This window comes from Gopherus evgoodei, chromosome 8, assembly GCF_007399415.2.
Source record: "Gopherus evgoodei ecotype Sinaloan lineage chromosome 8, rGopEvg1_v1.p, whole genome shotgun sequence".
NCBI lineage: Eukaryota > Metazoa > Chordata > Testudines > Testudinidae > Gopherus > Gopherus evgoodei.
The window spans coordinates 74,960,905-74,985,387 of NC_044329.1; the positions used below are offsets into that span (position 1 = coordinate 74,960,905).

Consider the following 24,483-nt stretch of genomic DNA (forward strand, 5'->3'; position numbering starts at 1 on the left):
TTGGATTGGGTTCTCAGCAGTGTTCTCCTCCTCTCCTGTTGTGGCCCCAGGGTCTTCCCATCAGGATGTGCTTCTGGGGAAGCCAGTTTCTATTCACTTGGACGTGCTTCTGGGGAAGTCAATTTCTATTCACTTAGATGAATGATAGTCTCTCCTCATTGCCTGTGGAGAGTCGTGTACTTGTCAGAGACTATACTGCCCGGTGCACTAAAGAGGTGCTCCAAATGCCAGCATATTGGTGGATAGGAGAGGTGAGCAACAGACAGCTGATGCAATGCTGGTCGCACATCCCTCTTCAACTGCCAGCACTGAAGCGTGTCTGAGCATTCTGGTGGGGATGACACTGTGGCCTATGCTTTGGAGATCCACAAGCAATGACTTTAGCCACCATGCTTCCCAGGTGATTTTTAAAGTAGGTTATGGTTGCCACAGCATCCCTGTTATCTGAGATGAAGGAAGCCATGGTGCTTTCAATCAGGGGTTGAGACACGTTGCCATCAAATAGTGCTTCTTCTCCTTGATGGCTTGGAGATGGCAATTACCCAGAAGAGCAGACAGCACGACTCCCTAGTGCTTTTGCTCTGTTGATGGAAGAGGGTCTCCATGTGTCAATTCTCTCTCCAGCAGGCACAGCAATGGAATTTCTTGACTGATTCCCACCTCATTCTCTCTGACCAGCTTTATAGCCTCACGAAAATGCCACTGGATGTTGATTAGCTTCTACAGCAGTCAGCGGAAGGGTGACAAGTGCAGGCTGGTGTCTGTCTATGCTTGTGTGGTCCCATGGATGTACAACACTTGCACAGCTTCTCAGTGCTTAAAAGTTGGGGGAGGTCACCAGGGGTCAGTCCCTCAGCCAAAAATAAATAGGTAAACACAAATTGAGCCAGGCCACTTGAAGCACTGTCTTACCAAAACTGCTGCTCCCAGATTGTGATGACTCCCCACTTTTAGCACGGCTTTTCTCTCGGCCCATACAGACATTCCAGCATGTAAAAGATGGAGTTCCATCTGGTCACCATCTCCTGCTTCATCTGGTGGCCTGGCAGAAAGAGTGAGCCTGTGGCTGTGTAAGGTTGTGTCACACTTCCCAGAATTGGTGGATGTGGCTGCAGATCTTCCTGGTTGTTGACAGCAATGCCTGGACTGGGCATCCCCTTTCAGAAATTCCCTTACAAACCAGACTGAGGCAGAGAGCAAGGCAAGGAACAAGCTGGAAACCACAATTATGCTTTGCCTTTGTGATATTTAATTTACTGTTTGCTTCCACACCTTCAGCAGAGACAGCCAGGGGCCTTAGCCACTCCTCTGAGAGAACACACAGGTTCTCCATGTCCCTGCAAATGTGCGGCTGTTCAAAATCACCCCCTTACAGTGAGGTATGCTGCTGACTGAGGGCATACCTGTTGCCTGTGCTGCTGCTGCTTCTGCTAACGTAATCAGTTGCCTGAACACCGGTCCACATATCAATGGTGAGATGCAACCCCCTACCTTCAGAATTACCCAGGACATGCTGCACTAAAAAAAAAGGCAATGGAGACAGATAACTTGAAGCTTTACAATTCAGATGGTGTGACTATATGGTCACACTAGGTCCTGTATGTTTGATTGCCTTCTGAGGATTAGATATAGAGCAGAGACAGAAGAGCCTTTAGCAGGGCCCACTAATCTAGTTCGTATTGAATGGATGGCATTGGTAGAAATAGACTGGAGGTTCCGCACATCAGCGCTGAGTATTAAGGCAGCAGTTTAAAGAACAGACCCTCCAAGTTACTTTCCCTGGAAACACCATCAGTGCCACTCTTAGGCAGGTGGACTGTGACAGCGACAGAAATCTGAGGGAATGCCATGAGTGTAGACAGGAGGGTTTCTGTACATGAAGAGCTAATTTAATTGGTTTGAGATAGGTCTGGTTCAGACAGAGGCTATACAATCTTTCCCCATGTGGCTCTATCAAATCGCCTCAATCCTGGCCTACAACATCTTTGCTATTCCCCTTCTCGGCCTCTCTTAAATTAAGACTGACAATTGCAGATTCTGCCCAAGAGGCAACTGCTATAATAGTTATATTTACAATCAAGTAAAACTACCATCACTATCATAAAGGTATTTAAAATGGACTAAAAGCAAATTAAACATCTAAGTTTATATTTAGTTTACAGTATTTGATTAGAAAACACAATAATCATGGAAGGAGTTTAACTCTAATAAAACCTCTCACCAAAAGTTTCCTGGAAAAATTGTCCCAAATTCATTCATATGATTCACTGTTATGTGTATTTGTGAAACAATATATTCACAATCATGTCAAAATGAAACAACTTACTGAGTCAACAGAGGAGCTGGAAGACACAAGAATTTGACTTCTGACATCAGCCCAGAAAACACTCACATTCTGAACAACAGTTGCTCTGGAAACAAAACAAAATGAATATCACAAACATCGTTTTGAAGCATTATTTGGGGAAATGTTCTGATAAGGCACCAGTAATGTTTCTAGATATATGATAGACATCTTGCTGGCAGTAATCCATACTGACTTTTTCAAACAGATAGAGGCATTTACCTTCAGAGATGGAAGTGGGATTTAATTTTAAGGGTGTCCATTGTTTGGGAAAACATTGTTCAGTAACTACTTATGATAAGACAAAACTAAAAATGAAACCTCATCTTAAAAGTATTAGAAATGAAACATAAAGGCCAGGAGGTACTAAAAATGATGGGCAAATCTCAAATCACTGTCAGTACAATATTGCTAAGGGTAAGTCCTTTGCAAAATGTAACAGATTTTACTCCTTCTGCAAATTAATTTCTTTATGAAATGTTAGTATATTAGGAATCAAAAATGTACCTGAATTGTACATTTCCTGTGCCTGATGGTGCTACCCAAATTGTGGTTACATTTTGCTTGCTGTTGCGATTTGTGTGACTCATTGAAGAATTCTGCAATTAAAAACCCAGGCAAATGCTCAAATGAAAGAAAGTAATGCACTTTTTCCCCTGAAATATCATGAGGCCCTCCTCTCATTGAAGCAGTGATCCAGGATATTAACTGGTTCAAGCTGGCTGACTTTTAGAGCTTCCACTCAACCTTTCATTCTGAGCCAACTATTCCCTTTGAACAATACAGCATTCTTCCCATAGGGTGACCAGACAGCAAGTCAGTGGGGGGCGGAGGGGAGGAAATAGGAGCCTATATAAGAAAAATACCCCCAAATTGGGACTGTCCCTATAAAATCAGGTCATCTGGTCACCCTATCTTCCCGGTCATCACCAGCAGCGTGTCTGAGCATTCTGGTGGGGATGACACTGTGGCCTATGCCTACCCTGGAAATGAAAGGGCAGGCAGTTTCCTCTGACATCATTATATTTCTGAGTGACCAGCAGCTATTGCGCTGGAAATAAAAATACAAAGTCCCCTGTCCAGTGGCTAGAGGGGCAAGAATCCTACAGTGGGTCCCAAACATTTACAGGCGAGTCTCATCTTACGTGGGGGTTCCATTCTGCGGTTAGCGCGTAAAGCGAAAACCGCGTATAGTCAAAATTACATTGAGTTGAATGGCAGGTGGAATCGCCCGCACTACAGGTACAGTATTAAAATTGTTATTTTTCTCTTTTTTTTGTTTTTGCCAACCGTGTAAAGCTGAAATCACGCATGTTAAATGCACCTAAGATGCGACAGACCTGTATCTCCTCCCTTGACAGCAAAAACATCTAACCCAAACTGCCTTCTCCTTGAAGATAATCCTTAAACTCTTTCAATTGCCTTTACCTGGTAGCTAAGTTCAAAGAAGCGCTTTAAATCTGAATGGCCGCCATAGTCCTAGAAAACAAGACTAGCTACCTACCTAGTAATTGTGCTTTTTCAAAGAAATAGGAAATAACATGCATGATTTTAATAGGCAATTGTTTACATTCACTCTGAAACATGTCAAAAATAATACTCCACTTGGTTCTCTAGGCCCAGATGATTTGCAAAGTTGGCTGTTAGAACAAACTAGGCACATTTGAAGCAGAAATCACTGAGGCACAAATCTGGATCCCCAAGATGCAGTTCTCAGGCCTTGTCTATACATGGAGTAATTATTCCTGAAAAACTCCATGGGTCAAGTTTTTTCAATAATGACAAAAGGCTTTTCAAAGGCAAATACCAAAAGAATTTTTTGATTAAATAAAAAAAAATAGTTTTGTTTAAAATCTAATAATTTTTTACTTTGGTTTCATTTTCAACCCTCCCTCCATCAGTTTTTTTGTTAGTTTGTTTTCTCCCCTGTCCCCCTTTTTCCTCTTATAGGGGAAACAAGAAAGGGGGAGGGGGAATCAAGAAAGAGGAGTGGGGGGCACTCAAACCCAGAAACTTTTCTGCTTTTCAAAAACTGATTTCTGTTCTAAAATTTTGAAATATTTTGAAAACGCTTAAAAAGTATTTCCCACAAAAACTGTTACCTTTGCCAACCAGCCCTTTTTGTTATTACTTTCACAGACATTAGTTTACCTCACAGAAAAACTAGCATATATCTTTTATTTTTAAAGTGATTTTAGCATAATTAAACACTCTTTAGAAAACATGAAGCTGCCTCCAGATCACATTTAGTGTCACCTCTAATGCAAAAAGAAAATATTTATCATGTCTTTTACACAATGCAAGGCAAATAACTTATGAATTCAACAAACTAGTTTAAAATGTGATCACATACCTCAACTTGGTTACACAAAAGACCTTGTGTGTTTGGATCTATGATTTGAAAAGTACCAACAATACCATCTCCACTAACTGCTCGGGCCTGCAGTAAAAATCCTTTAAAAGTGGAACTGTCAATTCCTTGTAGAGTCACTGAGGAAAAAAAGATATGGAAGTTACTTAAAACAGTCAATTTAAATATTAGCTACTTGTCACTCACTCTCTTTCATGTCATTGTCTAATAATGATGATGACCGGAAGAAGAGCTCTGTGTAAACTCAAAAGCGTGTCTCTCTCACCAACAGAAATTGATCCAAAGATATTACCTCACCAACCTCGTCTTTCTAATATCCTGGGGCTGACATGGCTACAACAACAATGCATACAACATAAGAAAGTGAAAGTAATAACCACTTATAGCATCGTTCAGCTTCATATCACCTTTCTAAGAAATAGTTATGGCTTGCTTCCACACCTCTTACCAGACAGGCAGATGGTTTGATTCTAGCTGAATTGTGTATTGTTTGTGAAAATGTGTATTGTATTCTGAACATATGAACCTTGATAATGATGGAAATAAGAATTGAAGACTGAGGATTGGACTCCTTAATTCTGTATTATTAGCTACATACAACACCAGATTTCGTGCAAACAGAATGTTTGTAATTTTGTGATCCACAAATAAAAAATAACTATATATAAAGGGCCAAGAGAGAGCTATGTGCTTTTATACCTAAAGACCATGAAAGGCACATTTTAAACCTATCTAAAACCAAAAGCAATAAAATAGGACACATGGCTAAATCAAACAGAGATTAACTAGAAGCTTGCAGGAGGTTGTTCCCTTGTGAACAGGACTCAGTCTTGTTTTATGCTGCTGGAATTCTGAAGGCTAGACTACTGGGGGAGAGCATGAGACACTGTAAAAACTACAGTGGTATTCTGGTTCTGCACAGCACAATGTAATATCACTGAAATGGCCACAGTCAGTGAGCTGAAATAACGAGCCTCTTTGATAATTCTTTAAAAAAATTTACATTCATTTAAATTCTATTCAAACACTCCAAATTATTCAAAGTTCTAATTTACCCGTGATCTTGTTTCCTGGGTCAAATGAAGAGCTGGATATGGAGATCCTGTAAGGTGCTGCTGTAGTTTGTGAAACAAAGTTACCATGACTAGGTAACATGGAATCACAAGCTGCATTGATTTTTCCATCTGGAAAACCAAGGACTCTTGCAGAAAACACCACACAAAAAAAAGAGAGACAGTAAACCCAGTCTTCCATCTGTAGGGAAGAAGTAAACAATTAAAAAAAACCCCACAGATACTTGCTGAAAATCTATTTGCACACCAATAGTCGCATTGCAATCCATAGGAATTTTGCATGTGCATGACATGTAGGGAGGGTCTGGTTCACTTGCTTTTAATGGAAGTCATTAAGAGTTTCATATTAAGCAAAAAACCCAACTTAACATTTTATCAATTGTTCACTCCTAGGTGGCTTCAGACTTAAATAGGACATACTTAAATAGGACAAACCTGGAAATACTTCCATCTCACAAGATGTGATTTATACAGGACAATATTTTTAAACAATTAAAAATTATTATTCTAGAAAGGAATACAATTACAATAATAATACAAATATAAACTTATTGAAGCAAGACCTTTACACCAACTAGATATTTCATTTCCAAAGTAGGCTTGGTAACACGCTTCAGTCTATAGCCACATTCTCAAACAACCACTGAATACTATAATTGGTCCATCAGTTTGGTCAAACATTTTACAGAAAAAAACAACCAACCAATATTCTGTAAGCAGTCCTAAGTGAAGCGGTTTTAAAGGAAAAAGGACACTTGTAGTTAAATCAGCCCCACCGGGGGAGCAGATACATTACTGGATGTTTTGTTAGCAGCTTAATTCCAATGCAGATCACAGTGTGTTTAAAAAGACTGGTTTCAATGGTAACCGTGTTCATCTGTATCAGCAAAACAACGAGGAGTCCTTGTGGCACCTTAGAGACTAACAAATTTATTTGGGCATAAAGCTTTCATGGGCTAGAACCCACTTCATCAGATGTATGATGTAAAAAAATACAGGAGCAGGTATAAATACATGGAAGGATGGGGGTGCCATTAATTTCACACCATCTGGGGCTCGTTCACCTGCACATCTACCAATGTGACATATGCCATCATGTGCCAGCAATGCTCCTCTCCCATGTACTTTGGCCAAACCAGACAGTCTCTACACAAAAGAATAAATGGACACAAATCTGACATCAGGAATCATAACATTAAAAAACCAGTAGGAGAACACTTCAAACTCTCAGGACACTCAATAACAGATCTCAAAGTGGTAATTCTTCAACAAAAAAAACTTCAAAAACAGACTCCAACGTGAAGCTGCAGAACTGGAATAAAGACTGGGAGTGGTTGGTCATTACAAAACCTAAACTTAATTTCCCCAATACTAAGTTTTCTCTACTGTTACTAGGATGACCAGATGAGAGGGAGAAAATCTCGGGACATTGGGGGGGTGGTGTCTGTCGATGGAGGAAAAAAAAAATAGGTCGAGTGCTGCCAGCAGAGCGAAATATCGGGACAAATTGTGTCCCGACCAAAGATCGGTTGGGACGTGGAACAAAACACCTAAATATTGGGAGTCTGGTCACCTTAACTGTTACTCGCACCTTCTTGTCAACTGTCTGTAATGAGCCATTCTCTTACCACTTCAAAAGCTATTTTTCCTCTCCTGGTATCCTGCTGTTAATTGATTTATCTCATTAGACTGACCTAACACTTGGTAAAGCATCCCCACCCTTTCATGTATTTATAACTGCTCCTTTATTTTTTACTTCATACATCCGATGAAGTGGGTTTTAGCCCATGAAAGCTTATGCCCAAATAAATTTGTTAGTCTCTAAGGTGCCACAAGGACTCCTCATTTTTTTTAAAAAAGACTGTTTCCTTCCCTTTTCGATTTTGGGAAGAGAAAAGAGAAAATTGAATTAAAAAATAAAATCTTCTCACAGTGCTAAGTAGTTTAAATTGTATGTGCATGTGTTCTCTGCAAAACAAACATTGGCTGCAGTATTTTATTCATGGTTCAAGGAAGCAGAAATTTTAAAACAAAGGTGCAATATGCCTGTCGAGCATGTTGTTGTACACTAAAACAACAGATAGCATGACCAGTTGCTGAAGAGTAATATAGGATTACTCTTCAACCTTCCCTTCACAGATCTGCATATTGTTACCGCAGTCCTGAAATTCCCAATCCAAGTATTGTCCCAGTGTCTGAAATTATTAGAGAATGTAAAATAGTATTTGTACTTAATTTAAAAATATAAATGATTTATTAAATATTCTTTCTGTAAGGCTCCATTTCTCTAGGATACTGTCCATTACAATTTAAATGGGCTATTTACCTTATGATGGCACTTGTATAAGAACAGTTTGTCAAATTTTGTCTCCCTTGCTTTTCTTCCCACTATATCTCTCCTGACAGCCTAATATCTCCATTCTCAAATGTATTTCACTAGCTCTAGATTTCCTTATACTTCCTCTTCACAAAAAGATTAGAAGAAAGTATTCTGACATTCCTCCCAGGTTCCCAAATACCAGAGTCCTGTCAATTTCACCTCCATTCTAGATTCAACCTGCAAATTATAACTCTCTCTCAGGTGCCAATTTCTCAGTAAAGCTTCTCCAGACTAGAATGTCAACTTACATGCTCTTTAGAATGGCTTTTCATTAGAAAATGTGAACTTTTCTGGGTTAAAACATTCTTAATGACAATACTCTACAAGTTCCTTTTTGATTTCATGATTTCTCAGTTCAGCCTAGCTAATCTTGCCACAAAGTTTGTAAGATACACATTTGTAATATACTCCACTACAATCCTAAACAGTTGCTAGACAGGACACAAATACAGCTCATCGTGCACACATCATACACAACTTAGACAAGGCTTCACTCCTTGAGACTAAAGCAGTCATGACAAACTCAGGTCAATTACAGGGTGGAGGGGACAAAGAGTCAACTTCAACAATGACCTTCATGCCATGACCTATATTTACATTGCTATGTCTCAGAATAATTACTGAAACAACACAATCAACTAGAGGATCTCAACGTGTCACTTCTGCAGGCTGAGCTTACTGCACAAACCAGGGGTTCCTTGCACACCCCACAAGCTGAATCCACAACTCTCCCATCCCCCTCTATTTCAGGGACTCCCTGCAGCTCCCCTATGTCAGATACTCTGTTTCATCTCCCATTCTTCCCGCAGCCCCTACCAGGGTCCCCCATTTTTGCCTGTATGCTAGTGGCTCAGTGTGCACACCCACAATTCCTTTGGTGCCCTCTCCCAAATCCAAAAGAAGGAATTTTATGTTCCATCCCACCTTCTCCCCCCATGCCAGGGGCTCTGTGTGGTCCCCGTTACCTCTTCTGTGTATGAAGGTCCCCATTTCCTCTTACCATGAGTATTTGTCTGGGAGATAAGTCATTCAAGGTGTCAACATGCTAAACTCTATTGGATGATGAACAGAGATATTGTTATGCTGGAAGGTGTTAATAGGTGCATTCAAGCAGTTGTTTATCTGTAGACAATTTCAGGGGTGCCTGAAGCTGTGGCTGTGCTAAACAGATGGCAGAAGCTTCATATGCCCGCCCTCCGCATTTTGCCTCATTCAGTTTTCCAGTCTTCTTCAAAGTCAACAGAATTGTACACACTGATGCATAGAACATTCCCTGAAATTTTGCGGTTGATCAGATGCAGTGTTCAGAAGTTATTGCAATTAAAGACAGAGAGAGAAATGCCAACAAGCTGAACATAAGCCAATAATTAAGCCTTATAGGTGTGCATGCCTAAATATACTTCAAACTGATTACGATCTGTGTTTTCATAAAACATTTTTGTAGTATGTGTATTCTTAGCAATAATATAAATATTTAACTTGCTATATGTCTAGACTTGGAAGGATTAGAATTTTATTGGTAAATATCAGGAAACATCAATTTCACCATACATACACACAGTGATGAAAAAATATTTCCATCAGTAATAATCAAAATGTACATATAGATAAAGTAATGCTGCTTGAGAACTTACTAAAGTTTGATTTAAGGATATTTACTTTGTATATCTTGATATGGAATGTTGACAAGTTACTTTATTAGTTATAAAGCTTTCTCTTTTTGAATCTCAATGTCTACTGTTAACTATTGTGTGATCCCCATAATTTTGCACAATTGTGAAAATTTTAAAATAAAAATTAAAAATTGCTCAAAAATAAACATTATTTATAATTTTGACTGATAATATCAAAAATTGAATTCTGCCAACCCCATATATTTCCTTGTGCTTTTGGTCTGTTTCCTTTTCCCCTGCACTTTTCCTTTCCCTTGTTTGTATTTCTTTGGTAGCTTTTCCTACATCAGTGTCTATATTTCTGCTTTCTAGTCTATCTATTTTTAAAAATTGTTTCTTTCCCTACCATCAATGTCTTCAGAAAATGTTTGCCCCATTCAGTATCTCTCTATTTGTCGGATTTTCTTCTCTTCTTTCCCCCTCTTGAGTTTCATTCATCTCATTTCACTTCTTTTTCCAACCAACAAGCCAGAGGCCCCCTTTAGGGGGAAAAGGAGCCTGTAGCCCCTTTCAGAGTTTTGTACCTGAAGTCTGCTCACAGCATACACCCTAGCCCCAGCCAGAGCTCTTAACTACAACACAGCTTGAGTGTGATAAGTGATGAGCTCTGTGCTGCTCCCAGCTTCTGCCTTTGGGACAAGGAGTTTGTTTATGAACAGGTTTCACATTAGTAGCTGTGTTAGTCTGTATCAGCAAAAAGAACAGGAGTACTTGTGACACCTTAGAGACTAACAAATTTATCTGAGTATAAGCTTTCATGGGCTACAGCCCACTAACAAATTTATTTGAGCATAAGCTTTTGTGGGCTAAAACCCACTTTATCAGATGAAGTGGGTTTAAGCTTATGCTCAAATAAATTTGTTAGTCTCTGTCACAGGGTCCCATGCAGGCCCTCCCACTTTTGGGCCTGCACCCTGTGTTTCGGCTGGTATAATAAAGAGTGTTCACTCTTTCTTTTGTTGGATCACCCAACAGTTAATGCCCCACAGACCCTCCCCAGGATATTCTAGCCCTTGAGGCTTCCTTGTTGGTAAGGAGACAGAGATACTGCCCTCCTGTCTCCTCCCAGCCTAGCCCGCTCCTACTCCAGCCCAGCTGTCACCATTTAGCTCAGTATGTTTCTCTGAGCCAGCCCTCATTAGGGCTTGCAGCTGGGTTTCCTGCTGAGTACCTGCATCTCTACACCTGGCCTCCTGGCCAGAGCACAGACTGCAGCCAGCATTTTGGTAGGGCTTTAAAGGGGGTTTTTACCCCTACCCTGCCACAGTTTCTAAGGTGCCACAAGTACTCCTCAGTCTTTTTGTTTATAAACAGAGGCAGAGTGATTAAGATAAAAAAAAAAGCTTGCCATTAAATTAAATTAAGGATCATTATATGATCCTGAAAGCATTGCCAGGCACTCCAGTGAAAAGGTAGGAAACAAAGGGTAAGAATAAATGTTGAGAATGGAGAGAGGTAAATAGTGGTGTTCCCTAAGAGTCTATACTGGCACCAGTGCTGTTCAATATATTCATAAATATGATGACCATATTTCTCTATCTTGAATACCGCACACCAGGTAAAATTACTCATATTCAAGCAAGTTCAACAGCAATCAATCAGAACTATGCAGTACAAATGTTCAAATTAATATCAAGTTGACTTAGCCTCTGTTAAAAAGAAATACACAGTGTGATGTTCCCCTGGTGTTATCTGGACCGGTGATCTGCCTTACCCTGCTCTGCTGTGAGAGCCCCCACTCCTGGGATGTTCATGCAGAGCTTCTAGCACATAAGCTGCTCCCAGCTACATGAGTGAGCACTTTTGGACAGCTGCTGCTTGGAGCAACCGAATGGCATTAGCCAATATCTTCAGTACCAGACATCCTAGGAACCTCTGTCTTGCAGAGTCCAGTTATGCCCACTGGATGCAAGCTTATATGAGTTCGTCAATTTACCAAAGAAATTGATATGTTCCAGGCTTGTTATCTCAAGGGGAGTCTCTGAGACACTTCAAACCAAATGCACTGCTGCAAGTATAAAACAAACAAATTTATTAACTACAAAAGATAAATTTTAAGTGATTATAGGTCAAAGCACAACCAGTCACGCGGTTAAATGAAATAAAGGCAAAACACATTCTTAACACTTTCAGTGCCCTTACAACTTAGATGCACCTCACCACAGGCTGGCTGGTTGCCCTTCAGTCAGGGTCTCCTCTCTGATCAGTGCTTCAGTCACTTGGTGGTGATATCTGTAGATGGAAGAGAGAGAGAGCATGGCAAATGTCTCTCCCTTTTATCATGTTCTGTCTTCCCTCTTGGTTTTGCCCCCACCCCTTCAGAGTCAGGTGAGCATTACCTCATTGTAGTCCCAAACTGACCAACGGAAGGGGAATGACTCACGCAAGAGTCCAACAGATCTTTTGTTGCTGTCTAGGTCAATGTCCTTTGTTCCTGTGAGGCTGGGCTGGGTTTGTCCCATACATTCCCTGATGAGGTGTGAACTGCCTCTCTGCTCCTGCAGAGTTTCACCTGGGCTTGTTTTAAGCCATGAGGACACATTTTCAGCCTCATAATTTACATAAATTACAACCTATAGCATTACTATAACAGTGCATCATGAGCCTTCCGAAGACACCCGACATGACAAACTTTGCATTGGATACCACACAATCATATTATAAGAATGAACATGGAGGTGAAAGGTATTCCCCTAAAGTACAGAGTGTCACACTGAGTAGTTGGATTCTTTTTATTTACCTTATCTTTTTATCTTTAAGGTTTTAGGGTTCACACAAGGAGGGGTGACCAGGGCTGGTGCCCTAGACGAAACTTCCACCTTGCGCTCCCCTTCCACAGCCCTCTCCCCAGAGCATCGCTTATTATAAACTTTCAAAAATGAATACTGCATAATGTGGCATTGTTCATTAGAATTAATACACATTCTGCTTGAACATTTATTAATTTAATTATTTAGTCTACATATCTATCTTCCATGAGGTTGCATCAACTGAAAACAAAAAAAAAATGAAATTTAATTCCTATCAGTTCTTTTTCTTGTTCACTATTAAAAGTAAAGAATAGAGAATACATGTCAATTACTAACTATGAGTCACTATTTGAATTTCATCAACCATTTGATGTAAACATCGAGTAAGATATCAGGATGACTTTCCCTTAAAATTAAGCACTGTTGATTGTAATCCGAAATACATCCTTTTTAGTCATGGATACTTCCTTCATTCTTTCATATCAAAATCTACTACATTTTATTCTACTTTTAGAATATCCAATTATTATTATTAATAAAATTTATAAAATTAGTATGGTGGATACTCCATCATAAAACAACTGACAATATCATTATGTCAAATTTCAACAACCTACACACGCATATTCGCACATGATAAACATATACACTCAAATACATAACATACACACACAATTGACACAAAGTCTTAGCAAAATGATGCAGCAGCAATTGCCAGAGTCTTAGTTCTGAAACAAGTAAACAAAAATAGTTAGCCTCAGCCAACAACCTCTGAAAACTAGTAAACTTAGCATTATAAACAGCCTGTCAGAACGGGTAATGGCTGCAAGCAATGAGAAAAATGATGTCATTGCCACTTTGTACCGTAGTGATGCAGTACACTTGTGCTCGCAACACAGAGCTAGCGTAAATAGGGTTACCATATTTGGATACAATGTGGTTGTCAGACAGGGAGGATTTGGCCCATGAAACAATAACTGTATTAAGATGCAGCCTGTGAAAAAGTTTGAGAGACCTTGACTTAAATTTCTTTGGTGACATGATGTAATATTCAGTATTGCTAACCTCAAACATTCAGAATTCATGAGTTGGGCCCTTACAAAATCACTTGACATCTGACCTATCAGTCCTCATTCTCAAAGGAATGCCACAAAACACTTCTCAAAAGATGAGCCTTGGAGCTTGAATCCAAAACGTTGCTCGACATTAAAAATCATGATCTTCATAAAGATACAGGATTTATGGCTAATTACAATAACCTGAAACGCATTAATCTCCCCTTTTGTCCTGGGATTACAAGGAAGTTAATGGGCTACTTGAATGGTCCCCTTGAATATGCGCTAACTACTTGTGCTAAACTATCTGTTAGATCTAGTGTTTAGCTGTGACACTGTTAGTAACTTTTCAGACCTGAAGAACTCTGTGTAGCTCGAAAACTTGTCCCTCTCATTAACAGAAGTTGGCCCAATAAAAGATATCACCTCCTCCACTTTGTCTGTTTTAAATAATGTGACAGCACAAGGGATTGTATAAAATCATGTGTCCCTGTAGCTAAACCCCATCATCCTGGTCCTTTTCAAGTGTTCATAGCAATAAGTTCAATAACAGATTTGCAGACCTTTGACATCTCTACTTAAAAATGACCTGACAACTTTCCAGCAACTGCTGAAAAGTGTCTTGAAAATGTTCTTTATAAACTAGGCCCCTCCCATATGTTTTCATATTGTAAAGTTTGTCTTTAAGTTTAAACTAATATTTACTGAAACTACCGTCTCTACTTGACATTGACTCCGCTTATGCATAATATGTGTTTTTTATTTTACTAATCACTTCCTTATGTGAGAAGTGTGAAAAACCAACAGTCCAACTTTCCCGGCTCCCTGAACTGCGGAGCCCGAAGCAACTTCCCCCTCGCCCCCGCTCTGGCTGCTACTGCGCAGGGGAAGCGCCCGGCTGGGAGCGCATGGGCTAGAGAGCGCCAGGAGCCGGGAAAGTTGGAGCCCGGGGAAGAGGCAGGGGTGCGCTCAGATACCGCCCGCCGCCTCTGTCCCCTGCAGATCGCCGGAGCCCTCCGGGAGGGGTAGCGGCAGCGCCTCACATGCCCAGGAGCCACAGAACCCAAGCATGGTGAGGGGGGAACAGGAGAGTGCACCTGCCTGAGCTACGGCCCGGCGCCTCCCCCCCCCCCCGGGCTTCTGCAGCGGGTGCGTGAGGGCAGCGGCCCCCGTGCAACCCCCAGCTTGCCCCTCGCAGTGATCGGGCTCTGTGGCTCCTGGGAGTGTGAGCCGCTGCCCCTCCTGGAGCAGGCTCAGGGCCCCGCGCCCCGGCGGCAGTGACAGCTCACATGCCCGGGAGCTGCAGAGCCCAAGCACGGCGAGGGAAGAGCCGGGGGGGCACACGGGGGCTGCCGCCCGAAGGCATCTGCTGCAGCCTGCAGGAACTGGAGGGAGAGGAAGGTGGGCCGCAGCCTGGCCAGGACGGGAAGGGGGCACAGCTGCTCCCCACTAGTGGCTTCACCACTTTTGCAGGGCGCTGCCCCCCCCGCGCTGCGCCGGCTCCTCCATGGCTGGGGCTTGCCGCTTTTTGGCGCCCCCAACCACTTGGCACCCTAGGCGACTGCCTAGTTCGCCTAGTGGTTGCAGCGGCCCTGGGGGCAGCGAGCACACGCACACACACGCACTTTATCCCTCTCTCTCTCTCACATGGGGTGCCTGTGTGAGTGACTGACCCTCCCCTCTCCACGCCTGGCTGGGCCTCTGAGATGGACCTACCTCTCCTGTGTTCCCAAGGCAACATGTGTGGGGGGGGGAATGCAAGATCACATGCCCCCTCCCCAGATTTCTGTCAGGGTTCAAACCAGAATGTGGCCAGCAGCAGCCTTTTGGCACTGTGTGGGAGGGAAGGAACACGAGCTGCTTCCAGCTGCAGGGGAGGAGGAGGGGAAAGAGATGACCTGGTAGGGTGACCAGATGTCCTGATTTTATTGAGACTGTCCTGATATTTGCTTATTTGTCCCACGTCCTGACCTATCTTAGGTTGGGATGCGAATTGTCCTGATATTTTGCCTCCGCTCCAGGCTGGCGCACAGGGTTATGCCCCATCCTTGCCCTGATTCCGCCCCCTTTTCCCCCCATTGGATCCCTTCCCAAATCCCTACCCCGGCCCTGCCACCAGCCCCATCCCCTCACTGCCCCATTGGATCCCTTCCCAAATCCCCACCCTGACCCTGCCTCTTTCCCAAGCACGCGGCATTCCTCCTCCCCGCTCCCTCCCAGGCTTGTGCTGATCAGCTGTATGGTGGTGCAAGTGCTGGAGGGAGGGGGGAGGTGGAGATGGAGATGGAGTGGAGGCAAGTTGGTGGGGGCAGTGTGTTTTGCACCAGTGGCTGTTTTTTGGTTAGTTTTTTTTTTTGCTGGAGGGAGCGGGGAGGTGGAGACGGAGCAGAGGCAAGCTGGGGGGCATGGACCCAGGGTTGGTGGAGGGGGCGGGTGAAGCATGGAACTCATTTTTTTGTTGTTTTTGCTCCCCCCTACTTCCTGATATTTCACCTGTGTGATCTGGTCACCCTATGATCTGGCCTGTATCTTTGCAGAGCTCATCTCCTCCCTCCTACCCCGCCCAGACAGTGTGGAATGACAGCTAACACCTCCAGGCTGCTGCTGGTCATCTCCTGTCCCCCAGCTATAGCACGGGCAAGAAAGGGTTATGCCCTAAGGATGCATTGTGCACCAGGGCTCAGGGAACCTGCCTGCAGGGGCTTCAGTGAACCAGGCCAGAGATGGCTCAGGAGGTGAGGGTGCCTAGGGGATGGAGCAGCCCCACGCTCCCTGGGGGGCAGGACCCAGGGTTGGTGGAGGGGGCGGGTGAAGAGGGTGCTAAGCCCCTGCCCCAGGGCCTGCTGTGGAGCTTGCAAGTTTGGGGCATGAACAGGCTGGAAATCGACCCTCCCCATCAGTCACTCCAGATCTTACCTGAGGGGCAGAGAGGCTTTCCCATGCCAGCACTTTGTGAGGCTTTGGTACATGCAGGGCTCGCCTCCTCCTGGCCAGCACCCCAGGACGCAGGGTCTTGGGCTTTCCTGGAGTGTAAGCCCAGCCAGAGGCAGTGGGGGAAGGAAGGAGCATGCCAGCTAGGCTGTTGGTGAGCTGAGCACTCCAACCAGGGGCCGGTTCTCCGCACAGCACTGGGGGTGGAATGTGCCCCACCGGAGGGGGAGGGAGAATAGGTGGGGCCCTGCTGGCCAACAGCTGGCACCTGCAGGGGCTGCGCTGACAGACCAGCATGGGGGAGTCGCCAACCATATGCGGTGCATCTTCGCCCCACCACTAGCCTTGCACATCCCATCAGCATCCACTGGATCCCCTCCCATTGCTAGTGGGCTGGTGAGCAGGGATCCAGCCAGCAGCAGGATGCTCCAGTACTGATGAGGGGAGACAGAAAATATGGTACAATTTGCCTGTTTTTAAGAAAGTCAGGACACCTGCAGGACGGCTTAAATAAAGTTCAGTCCCTTTAAAAATGGGACATCTGGTCACCCTATTCATAAATGATCTGGAAAAAGGGGTAAACAGCGAACTGACAAAATTTGCAGTTGATACAAAATTATTCAAAATAGTTTAATCCAAAACTGACTGCAAAGAGTTACAAAGGGATCTCACAAAACAGGGTGACTGGGCAACGCAATGGGAGATGAAATTCAATGTTGAGAAATTCAAAGTAATGCACATTGGAAACTATAATCCCAACTATATATACAAAATGACACGGTCTAAATTAGCTGTTACAATCAAGAAAGAGATCTTGGAGTCATTGTGGATAGTTCTCTGAAAACATCTGCTCAATGTGCAGTGGCAATCAAAAAAGCTAACAGAATATTGGGAATCACTAGAAAAGGGATAGATAATAAGACAGAAAATATATATTGCCTCTATATAAATCCATGGTACACCAACATATCAAACACAGCATGCAGATTTGGTAACCTCATCTCAAAAAAGATATATTGGATTTGGAAAAGGTACAGAGAAGAGCAACACAAATGATTAGGGTTATGGAACACCTTCTACATGAGGAAAGATTAAAAAGACTGGGACTTTTCAGCTTGGAAAAGAGGTGACTAAGGAGGGGGATATGATAGAGGTCTATAAAATCATGAATGGCGTGGAAAAATTGAATAGGGAAATGTTTACTTCTTCACATAACCCAATGAAATTAATAGGCTGCAGATTTAAAACAAACAAAAAATTTTCTTCACAGTCAACCTGTGGAACTCTTTGCCAGGGGATGTTGTGCAGGTGAAAACTATAACAGGGTTCCAATAAGAACGAGATAGTTCATGGAGAATAGGTCCATCAAAGGCTATTAGTCAGGATGGGCAAGGGGATGTAACACCATGTTCTGTGTATTCCTAGCCTCTTTTTGCCAGAAGCTGGAAATGGACAACAGGGGATGAATCACTTGATGATTACCTGTTTCTGTTCATTCCCTCTGAAAGTATTGTCACTGTTGGAAGACAGGATACTGGGCTAGATGTGCCATTGATCTTACCCAGTATGGCCATTGTGATGTTCTTATCTAGAACCTAGATGTATCTGACCCTTTTTCCCCCTACACACACACACTCTGTAACCCACTAGATCCCATTCCCCTTCCAGAACCGAGATAGAACCCAGTAGTCCTGATGGGGGAGTCTCTCTCCACAAAGTTAGTAACAATGTAAGAATATACATTAAAATTTTAAACCTAACCAGTGTCCCTTAGGTGACTTGCCACAAGATGTCAGAACATGGTAGTATTAGAGGTAAGTGGGTCTATTATTTATTTAATTTTCTTTCTTTTATATAGGAATTAGATACAGTGCTCCTGTCAGCTAATTGCTAAGTTATCTGCCAAAAAAAACCCTAGAGTTTTCAAGTGCCTAAATATCCGCTGGAATCACAGTAAAAGTCTCCCTCCCCCCAAATCTGAAATGGTGTCCCTGCCACAAGCCCTCTCCACTTTCACCTTTCAAAAGAAACAGAGTCATGCATGGATTTGCAAAACTGCAAGTGACCCATGAAGAGACAGTATCAAAACAGCTCTTAGGGTCAATCCAACAACAAACAAAGCTGTTCAGGAGCCCAGTTTTCCCCTCTCCATATTACTCCCACAGTGATTTTTCCCACTTGCTATCAGCGAGTTTGCTTGCTTATTCTGTTGTGTACTTGAACTTGCTTTGTGTGACATCCTGGTTACTAAAGTGAATATAAAAGTTATAATTAGCCTGAAGCACCTGTACCTTACACTCAAGTAGTGTTTTAAAAGTAATCTTTTTTTTCTCTCCATTAGATGTGGACTTTGCCACATTGATAAAAGTTTATTCCTTTTATCTCTGGTGCACACAACTGCACTTTGATACAAACGTCTGGAGACTCAACTAACCCATCCACACACTTAAATTTTAATTTAGTGTGCACGGGCCTGATCCTGACTTAGTGGGCACACTCAAGTCCCACTAAAGTCAACAGGTAAGGAGCACCCTCACCTTCCAAGAGCCACTCAGGATCTCCCAGGAGAGAGCTCTCAAGCATTCAAAGGAAAAGCCCCCAAGCTCTGAAGCTGGCAGCACAACACAAGACAAACTCAGCTCCCCATCCTAGAGGTTTAAACAAGACAAGCTGCACCTGCTTTCCTCACAGACCTGAAATGCGTCTCTGGCTGACAAGCAGGTAACCCGCTGTTGCTGCCCAAACACACAACGGGTACTCAGACCTACACCGGTTCATGGGCTTGCGTTCAAACCGGCCGCTGCGGATGCGAATCCAGATGTGTGGACCGCTACCCATTCAGATCCCTGTTCCCTTCAGCAGCCCTCAGACACCACCACTGTGAGGGATGGACAGACAGACAGCCCCCACTAGGTCCTTAGCCGCCCCCCATGGTGCTGGACCGGCACTAACCGTCGGGGTTGCTACCAGCCCCTCTCCTGCCCGGGGCTGGCCCCGCGCACCGCGTCTCTTACCCCTGCCCGGCTGCGTCTCTCCCCTCGGCTGCAGCGGGCTGCAGACTGGCACCGCCCGTCTAGGGAGCACAGACGAGGGGCCCAGGGCGGCGGGAGCTCCCCGAGCGACAGGTGCGGCAGGAGCCGCATTCCAGCCGGAGAGGCACTGCCCCGCCCGGCCTTGAGGCGCGCCGCTGGTACTTCGCCAGCAGCCGGCCCAGGGCAGCTCGTGGCGAAGGGTGCTCCAGCCCAGCACGCCCAGGCCAGGGGAGGCGGGAACACCGGGCTGCTGGCGCAGCGTCACCCCGCAGGCAGGGCCGGCTCTAGCCATTTCGCCGCCCCAAGCACGGCGGCACGCGGCGGGGGGCGCTCTGCCGCTCACCCCTCTCGCGGCTCCGGTGGATCTCCCGCAGGCGTCCCGGCGGAGGGTCCGCTGGTCCCGCGGCTCCGGTGGACTTCCCGTAGGCGTGCCTGCGGATGCCCCACCGGAGCCGCGGGACCACCGGACCCTCCGCAGGGATGCCTACGGGAGGTCCACCGGAGCCGCCGGCCGCCCTCCCAGCAACCTGCAGAGCGCCCCCCCGCGGCGTGCCGCCCCAAGCACGCGATTGGCGTGCTGGGGTCTGCGGAGGGCAGGGGAAGACCCCTCCCTTTCGGCCAGACAACGGGGCCGGGTATAGAAGGGAAGGGAAGGGATGCCCTGTACCAGTGCAACATTAACAAAAGGGAAAACGCCTTACGCTAACCTTGCGTCACAATACAGTGCGCAACCTCGACGATAGACGAGAGGAACCAATGATTATAAAGGTCATTTCGGTGGTGAACTTGTTAAAACGTGTTATTATTTACATGGATAAAATTGCTCAATACTAAACCTAGCCATTATTCTGATACTTATTACAAACTTAGCAGGAGCTGGCATATACAGAAATGATCTTTGCTCTGATCCCAGTTTCCTCCATCTGAGCCAAGTACTATTAAGATAATAGGCAAACACTTTGAAATAGCATAGTTGATTAGTAGTGTTAGGCCTGAATAAAGATATTGCAGACAAAACCAGGTATGCCAACCTGACCAAAGTCAGGCTAACACAGGTTTTTGGGTAATTCCCAAGTGAAAAACACTGAAAAGCAGCAGCATCTCACAAGCACTGGGAAAAAGTGAGATAAGGGAGAAGCTGCATTCCTGGCATAGTACCAGATGTGCTGTGTTAGGGAAGCTCCTTCAAAGAACTGATAAGAGCCCTAGTTTCCCAACCTCCTTGTTTTCACTCCCTGGTTCTGTTGTTTGTTTTTAACTCCCCTACATTTCTAACTTTAGGCATGCGTGTATACGAAAGGTGTCTAGTTTCTAGTTGTTAAAAAAGGGGGCGGGTTGCTCTAGTGAAAAATTTATGATGCAACGGAACTGTCTATATAGGCTTATACTAAGATATAAAGAGGGGGCTGGTTCTCTTGGGAGATGAGCTGCTCTCTATTGATGTGTGCACTTGTCAATAAAGAGCTTTTGATCGGACGTTGCTGGTGTTGCCTGTCTCTCTCGCGGTCAGACAATGAACTTTGCCATCTGGGGGTTAGAGTCCCTGACAGTAGCTATGTGAGAACTATGCCAGATTTTTTTTTCAGGCACCTATTTTCAGATTGCTAGAAACCTGCAAAAGGTTTAGGAGTGCTGTTGCTAGTCAAGATATAGCCTGCACTAACACTAACAAGAGCTGGATAGACAGTTGGCTGATGGAAGATATTTAAAAGGGTAAGCATTCCACTGGAACATGACAATTTTGTGAAAACCTGATGGGAACTACGCAAGGTTTCCCTGAACTTCTGCTTGGAGTCTGGGGTAGTACAGGGAAAGACTCAGAAATGTTTCAGAAAGGTCAAAAAGGGGCATTTTTCCAAAACAAATTTTTGAGATTTCATTGCAATATAGTACTGTTTCTGAAATATCAGAATTTCCCAAGGAACAAGAATTCCAGTTTCTGTCTGCTCCATTAGTGACACTTCGTAAATTAGAAAGGCAAACTCAGTTTGCTTACAGCAATTGCTTCAGTACAGTTCGAAAGGACTGGAAAAAAAACCACCTTTATGAATTCACGAGGGGGAAGAGTCCAAATAAACATGAGATAGAGGCCGGCTCTACGTAAGTCAAAACTATACAATATGACATTTCCCTTATCAAGACATGCAGGGGAATAAAATCTATTCCCATGTCTGTGTTTCAATGCGAAGGCCACAATTTTAGGGTGTAACACCCCTTCCTTTGCTCCCCCCACCCCACAAAAAAAACCCTGCAGCCATTACCCACTATCTGTAAAATGTGGGTAATGATACCTGTACTTTGAGATCTACTATTACATATAGGTAGGTCCACTATGCTGTTAAAAGTCTCCATGTCAAATAACCAATCTTCAGGGTTGGCCTTTGAGCCTAACGCCAAAAATTGAGCTCAACACTACAAAGTTTTGGTGGCTGAGCAACAGCACTGGAGAGGCGGTGGGAGGGAGAAATCACACTCTGAACTCAGAGAGGTATGTTGGCAAAAATCCCTATGTTGGCACAGCTTATAGCAGCAGGAATCATTTTGCTGGCATAAGTTCTGGCAGTTGGAGAGATGGTTTAACTACACCAGCCAAATAATTCCTGCTGCTGGTATACGCTGAATCTACACTAAAAGGGTTGATGACAGTATAGTTATACTGAAAACTAGTGATTGGTCAGACCTACAGCATCTTAGAAACAGCTCAAACTATGCCTCAATTATTCAAGTGGAAGAGTGGGGCAACCACCACAACAGAATGGCTGCTGCCTCCCCTGAGGGCATAATAATTAAGAATGGGGCAGCCGTAGGGCCCTACCAAATTCACAGCCATGAAAAACATCACAATGAAATCTAGATTTTTGGGTACTTTTATCCTATACTATACAGATTTCACTGAGGGAGACCAGTGCTTCTCAAATTGGGGGTCCTGACTCAAAAGGGAGTTGCAGGAGGGCCACAAGGTTATTTTAGAGGGTCATGGTCTTGCCATCCTTACTACTGTGCCGACTTCAGAGTTGGACGGCATACCATACCATGCTACCCTTACTTGTGCGCTGCTGCTGGCAATGGCTCTGCCTTCAGAGCTGCACTCCTGGCCTGCAGCTGCCACACTCCAGCTGTTCAGCTCTGAAGGCAGTGTCACTGCCAGCAGCAGCACAGGAGTATGCGCTCCCCCCTCTCAATAACCTTGTGACCTTCCGCCACTCCTTTTTGGGTCAGGACCCATATAATTACAACACTGACATTTCAGATTTAAATAGGTGAATTCATAAAAAAGACGGTTACTCACCTTTGTAACTGTTGTTCTTCGAGATGTGTTGCTCATATCCATTCCAGTTAGGTGTACGCGCCGCGCGTGCACATTCGTCGGAAAACTTTTACCCTAGCAACTCAGTGGGCCGGCAGGTCGCCCCCTAGAGTGGCGCCACCATGGCGCTTGATATATACTCCTGCCGGCCCACCCGCTCCTCAGTTCCTTCTTGCCGGCTACTCCGACAGTGGGGAAGGAGGGCGGGTGTGGAATGGATATGAGCAACACATCTCGAAGAACAACAGTTACAAAGGTGAGTAACCGTCTTTTCTTCTTCGAGTGATTGCTCATATCCATTCCAGTTAGGTGAATCCCAAGCCTTACAAAGGCGGTGGGGTCGGAGTGAAATGTGGCAGAATAAAACTGCTGAGCCAGAGGCTACAGCCTCTCTTGACTGCTGAACCAGGGCATACTGCGAAGCAAAGGTATGGACCGAGGACCAATGGAGCTTCGCGACAGATCTCGTGGGTAGAAACACGAGCCAGCAAGGCGGCAGATGAAGCCTGAGCCCTGGTAGAATGCACGGTGATGTGGCTTGGGGAAATATGAGCCAAATAATAACAAGTGGGGATGTCCGCCATCACCCCAGATGAAATCCTCTGAGAGGAAAACAATCAAGCCCTCCCTTTGGCCCGCTACCGGGGCAGAGCTGGGGCACCTTAGGAAATGATTCTGTCAGCACAATATAATGCGAGCACTCCACAGATGTCCAAGGAGTGCAACGGCTGTGCCCATTGCGTTGAGCTGTGGGTAACATGAAAGGCCAAAACACCTTAGGGAGGAAAGCCGGGTGCGGTCATAACTGCACCTTGTCTTTGTGAAACCTAGTGTACGGTGGAACCCCCGTAAGAGCTCTGATCTCAGAGACCCGTCTGGCCAAGACTAGGTTGAGGTCCCAGGTCGGGGCTGGGCGGTGCACCCGAGGGTGCAAGCGCTCCAAGCCCTTGAGGGACCTTGAACCCATAGAGCGTGAGAACACTGAACGTCCATCTTAGCCTGCTGGAAGGTAGAGATGGCTGCTGAGAGTATCCTCAGCGATGATACCGCCAGGTCCTGCTGCTGAAGGCCAGAGGCAGGCCAAATAGAGGGGATCGAGACCTCAGCAGGAGCAAGATCGAGCGTACTGCAGCTGTAAAGGAAACGCTTCCACCTGGCCCGGTACGTTGACCAGGTGGAAGGCTGCCTGTCACCCCGACTCAGGTACGCAGGAGCCACCGTGAGGCGAAGAGGCTGCAGGTCCGAGCGACGAAGCCTGTCGTTGCCCTGAGTGATGAGGTCTGGGCTGACAGGCCGAGCAACGTGGTATGCCAGTGCTGCCTGGACCACTCTGGAGTGATCATGATGATGCGTGCTCTGCCCCTGCGGAGTTTGAGCAGGACCTAATGAACCAGTGGGAACAGTGGGAAGGCATAATGCAGTTGGCCTTTCCACGGCCTCAGGAATGCGTCCAAGATCGATTCCGCGGAGAGACCTTGGAAGGAGCAGAACACCTGGCATTTCCTGCTCTCGCGGTGAGCGAACAGGTCCGTGTGAGGCAACATCTCCACTTCCGGAAAGCGGGACG

The 24,483-nt window shown here is 44.8% G+C and overlaps 1 protein-coding gene across 6 annotated transcripts in view; it reads right to left on the minus strand.

Annotated features, from left to right (window-relative positions):
* The window catches only part of LOC115656744 (putative ferric-chelate reductase 1), a 52,372-nt gene extending 32,531 nt beyond the window's left edge, over nucleotides 1–19,841 (minus strand). For 4 of the 6 annotated variants that reach the window (XM_030573870.1, XM_030573873.1, XM_030573876.1 and 1 more), the window contains exons 1-5: nucleotides 19,592–19,841; nucleotides 5,771–5,969; nucleotides 4,698–4,834; nucleotides 2,852–2,943; nucleotides 2,327–2,411 (exon numbers count right to left, since the gene is read on the minus strand). In XM_030573870.1, the coding sequence (XP_030429730.1) occupies nucleotides 2,327–2,411; nucleotides 2,852–2,943; nucleotides 4,698–4,834; nucleotides 5,771–5,969; nucleotides 19,592–19,720 (642 nt within the window). In that variant the 5' untranslated portion in view covers nucleotides 19,721–19,841. Of the gene's footprint in view, nucleotides 1–2,326; nucleotides 2,412–2,851; nucleotides 2,944–4,697; nucleotides 4,835–5,770; nucleotides 5,970–11,983; nucleotides 12,038–19,591 lie in introns of those variants that run through there. The other 2 variants (XM_030573871.1, XM_030573872.1) reach the window with 2 other exon arrangements.
* Between the last annotated feature and the right edge of the window lie 4,642 nt (nucleotides 19,842–24,483).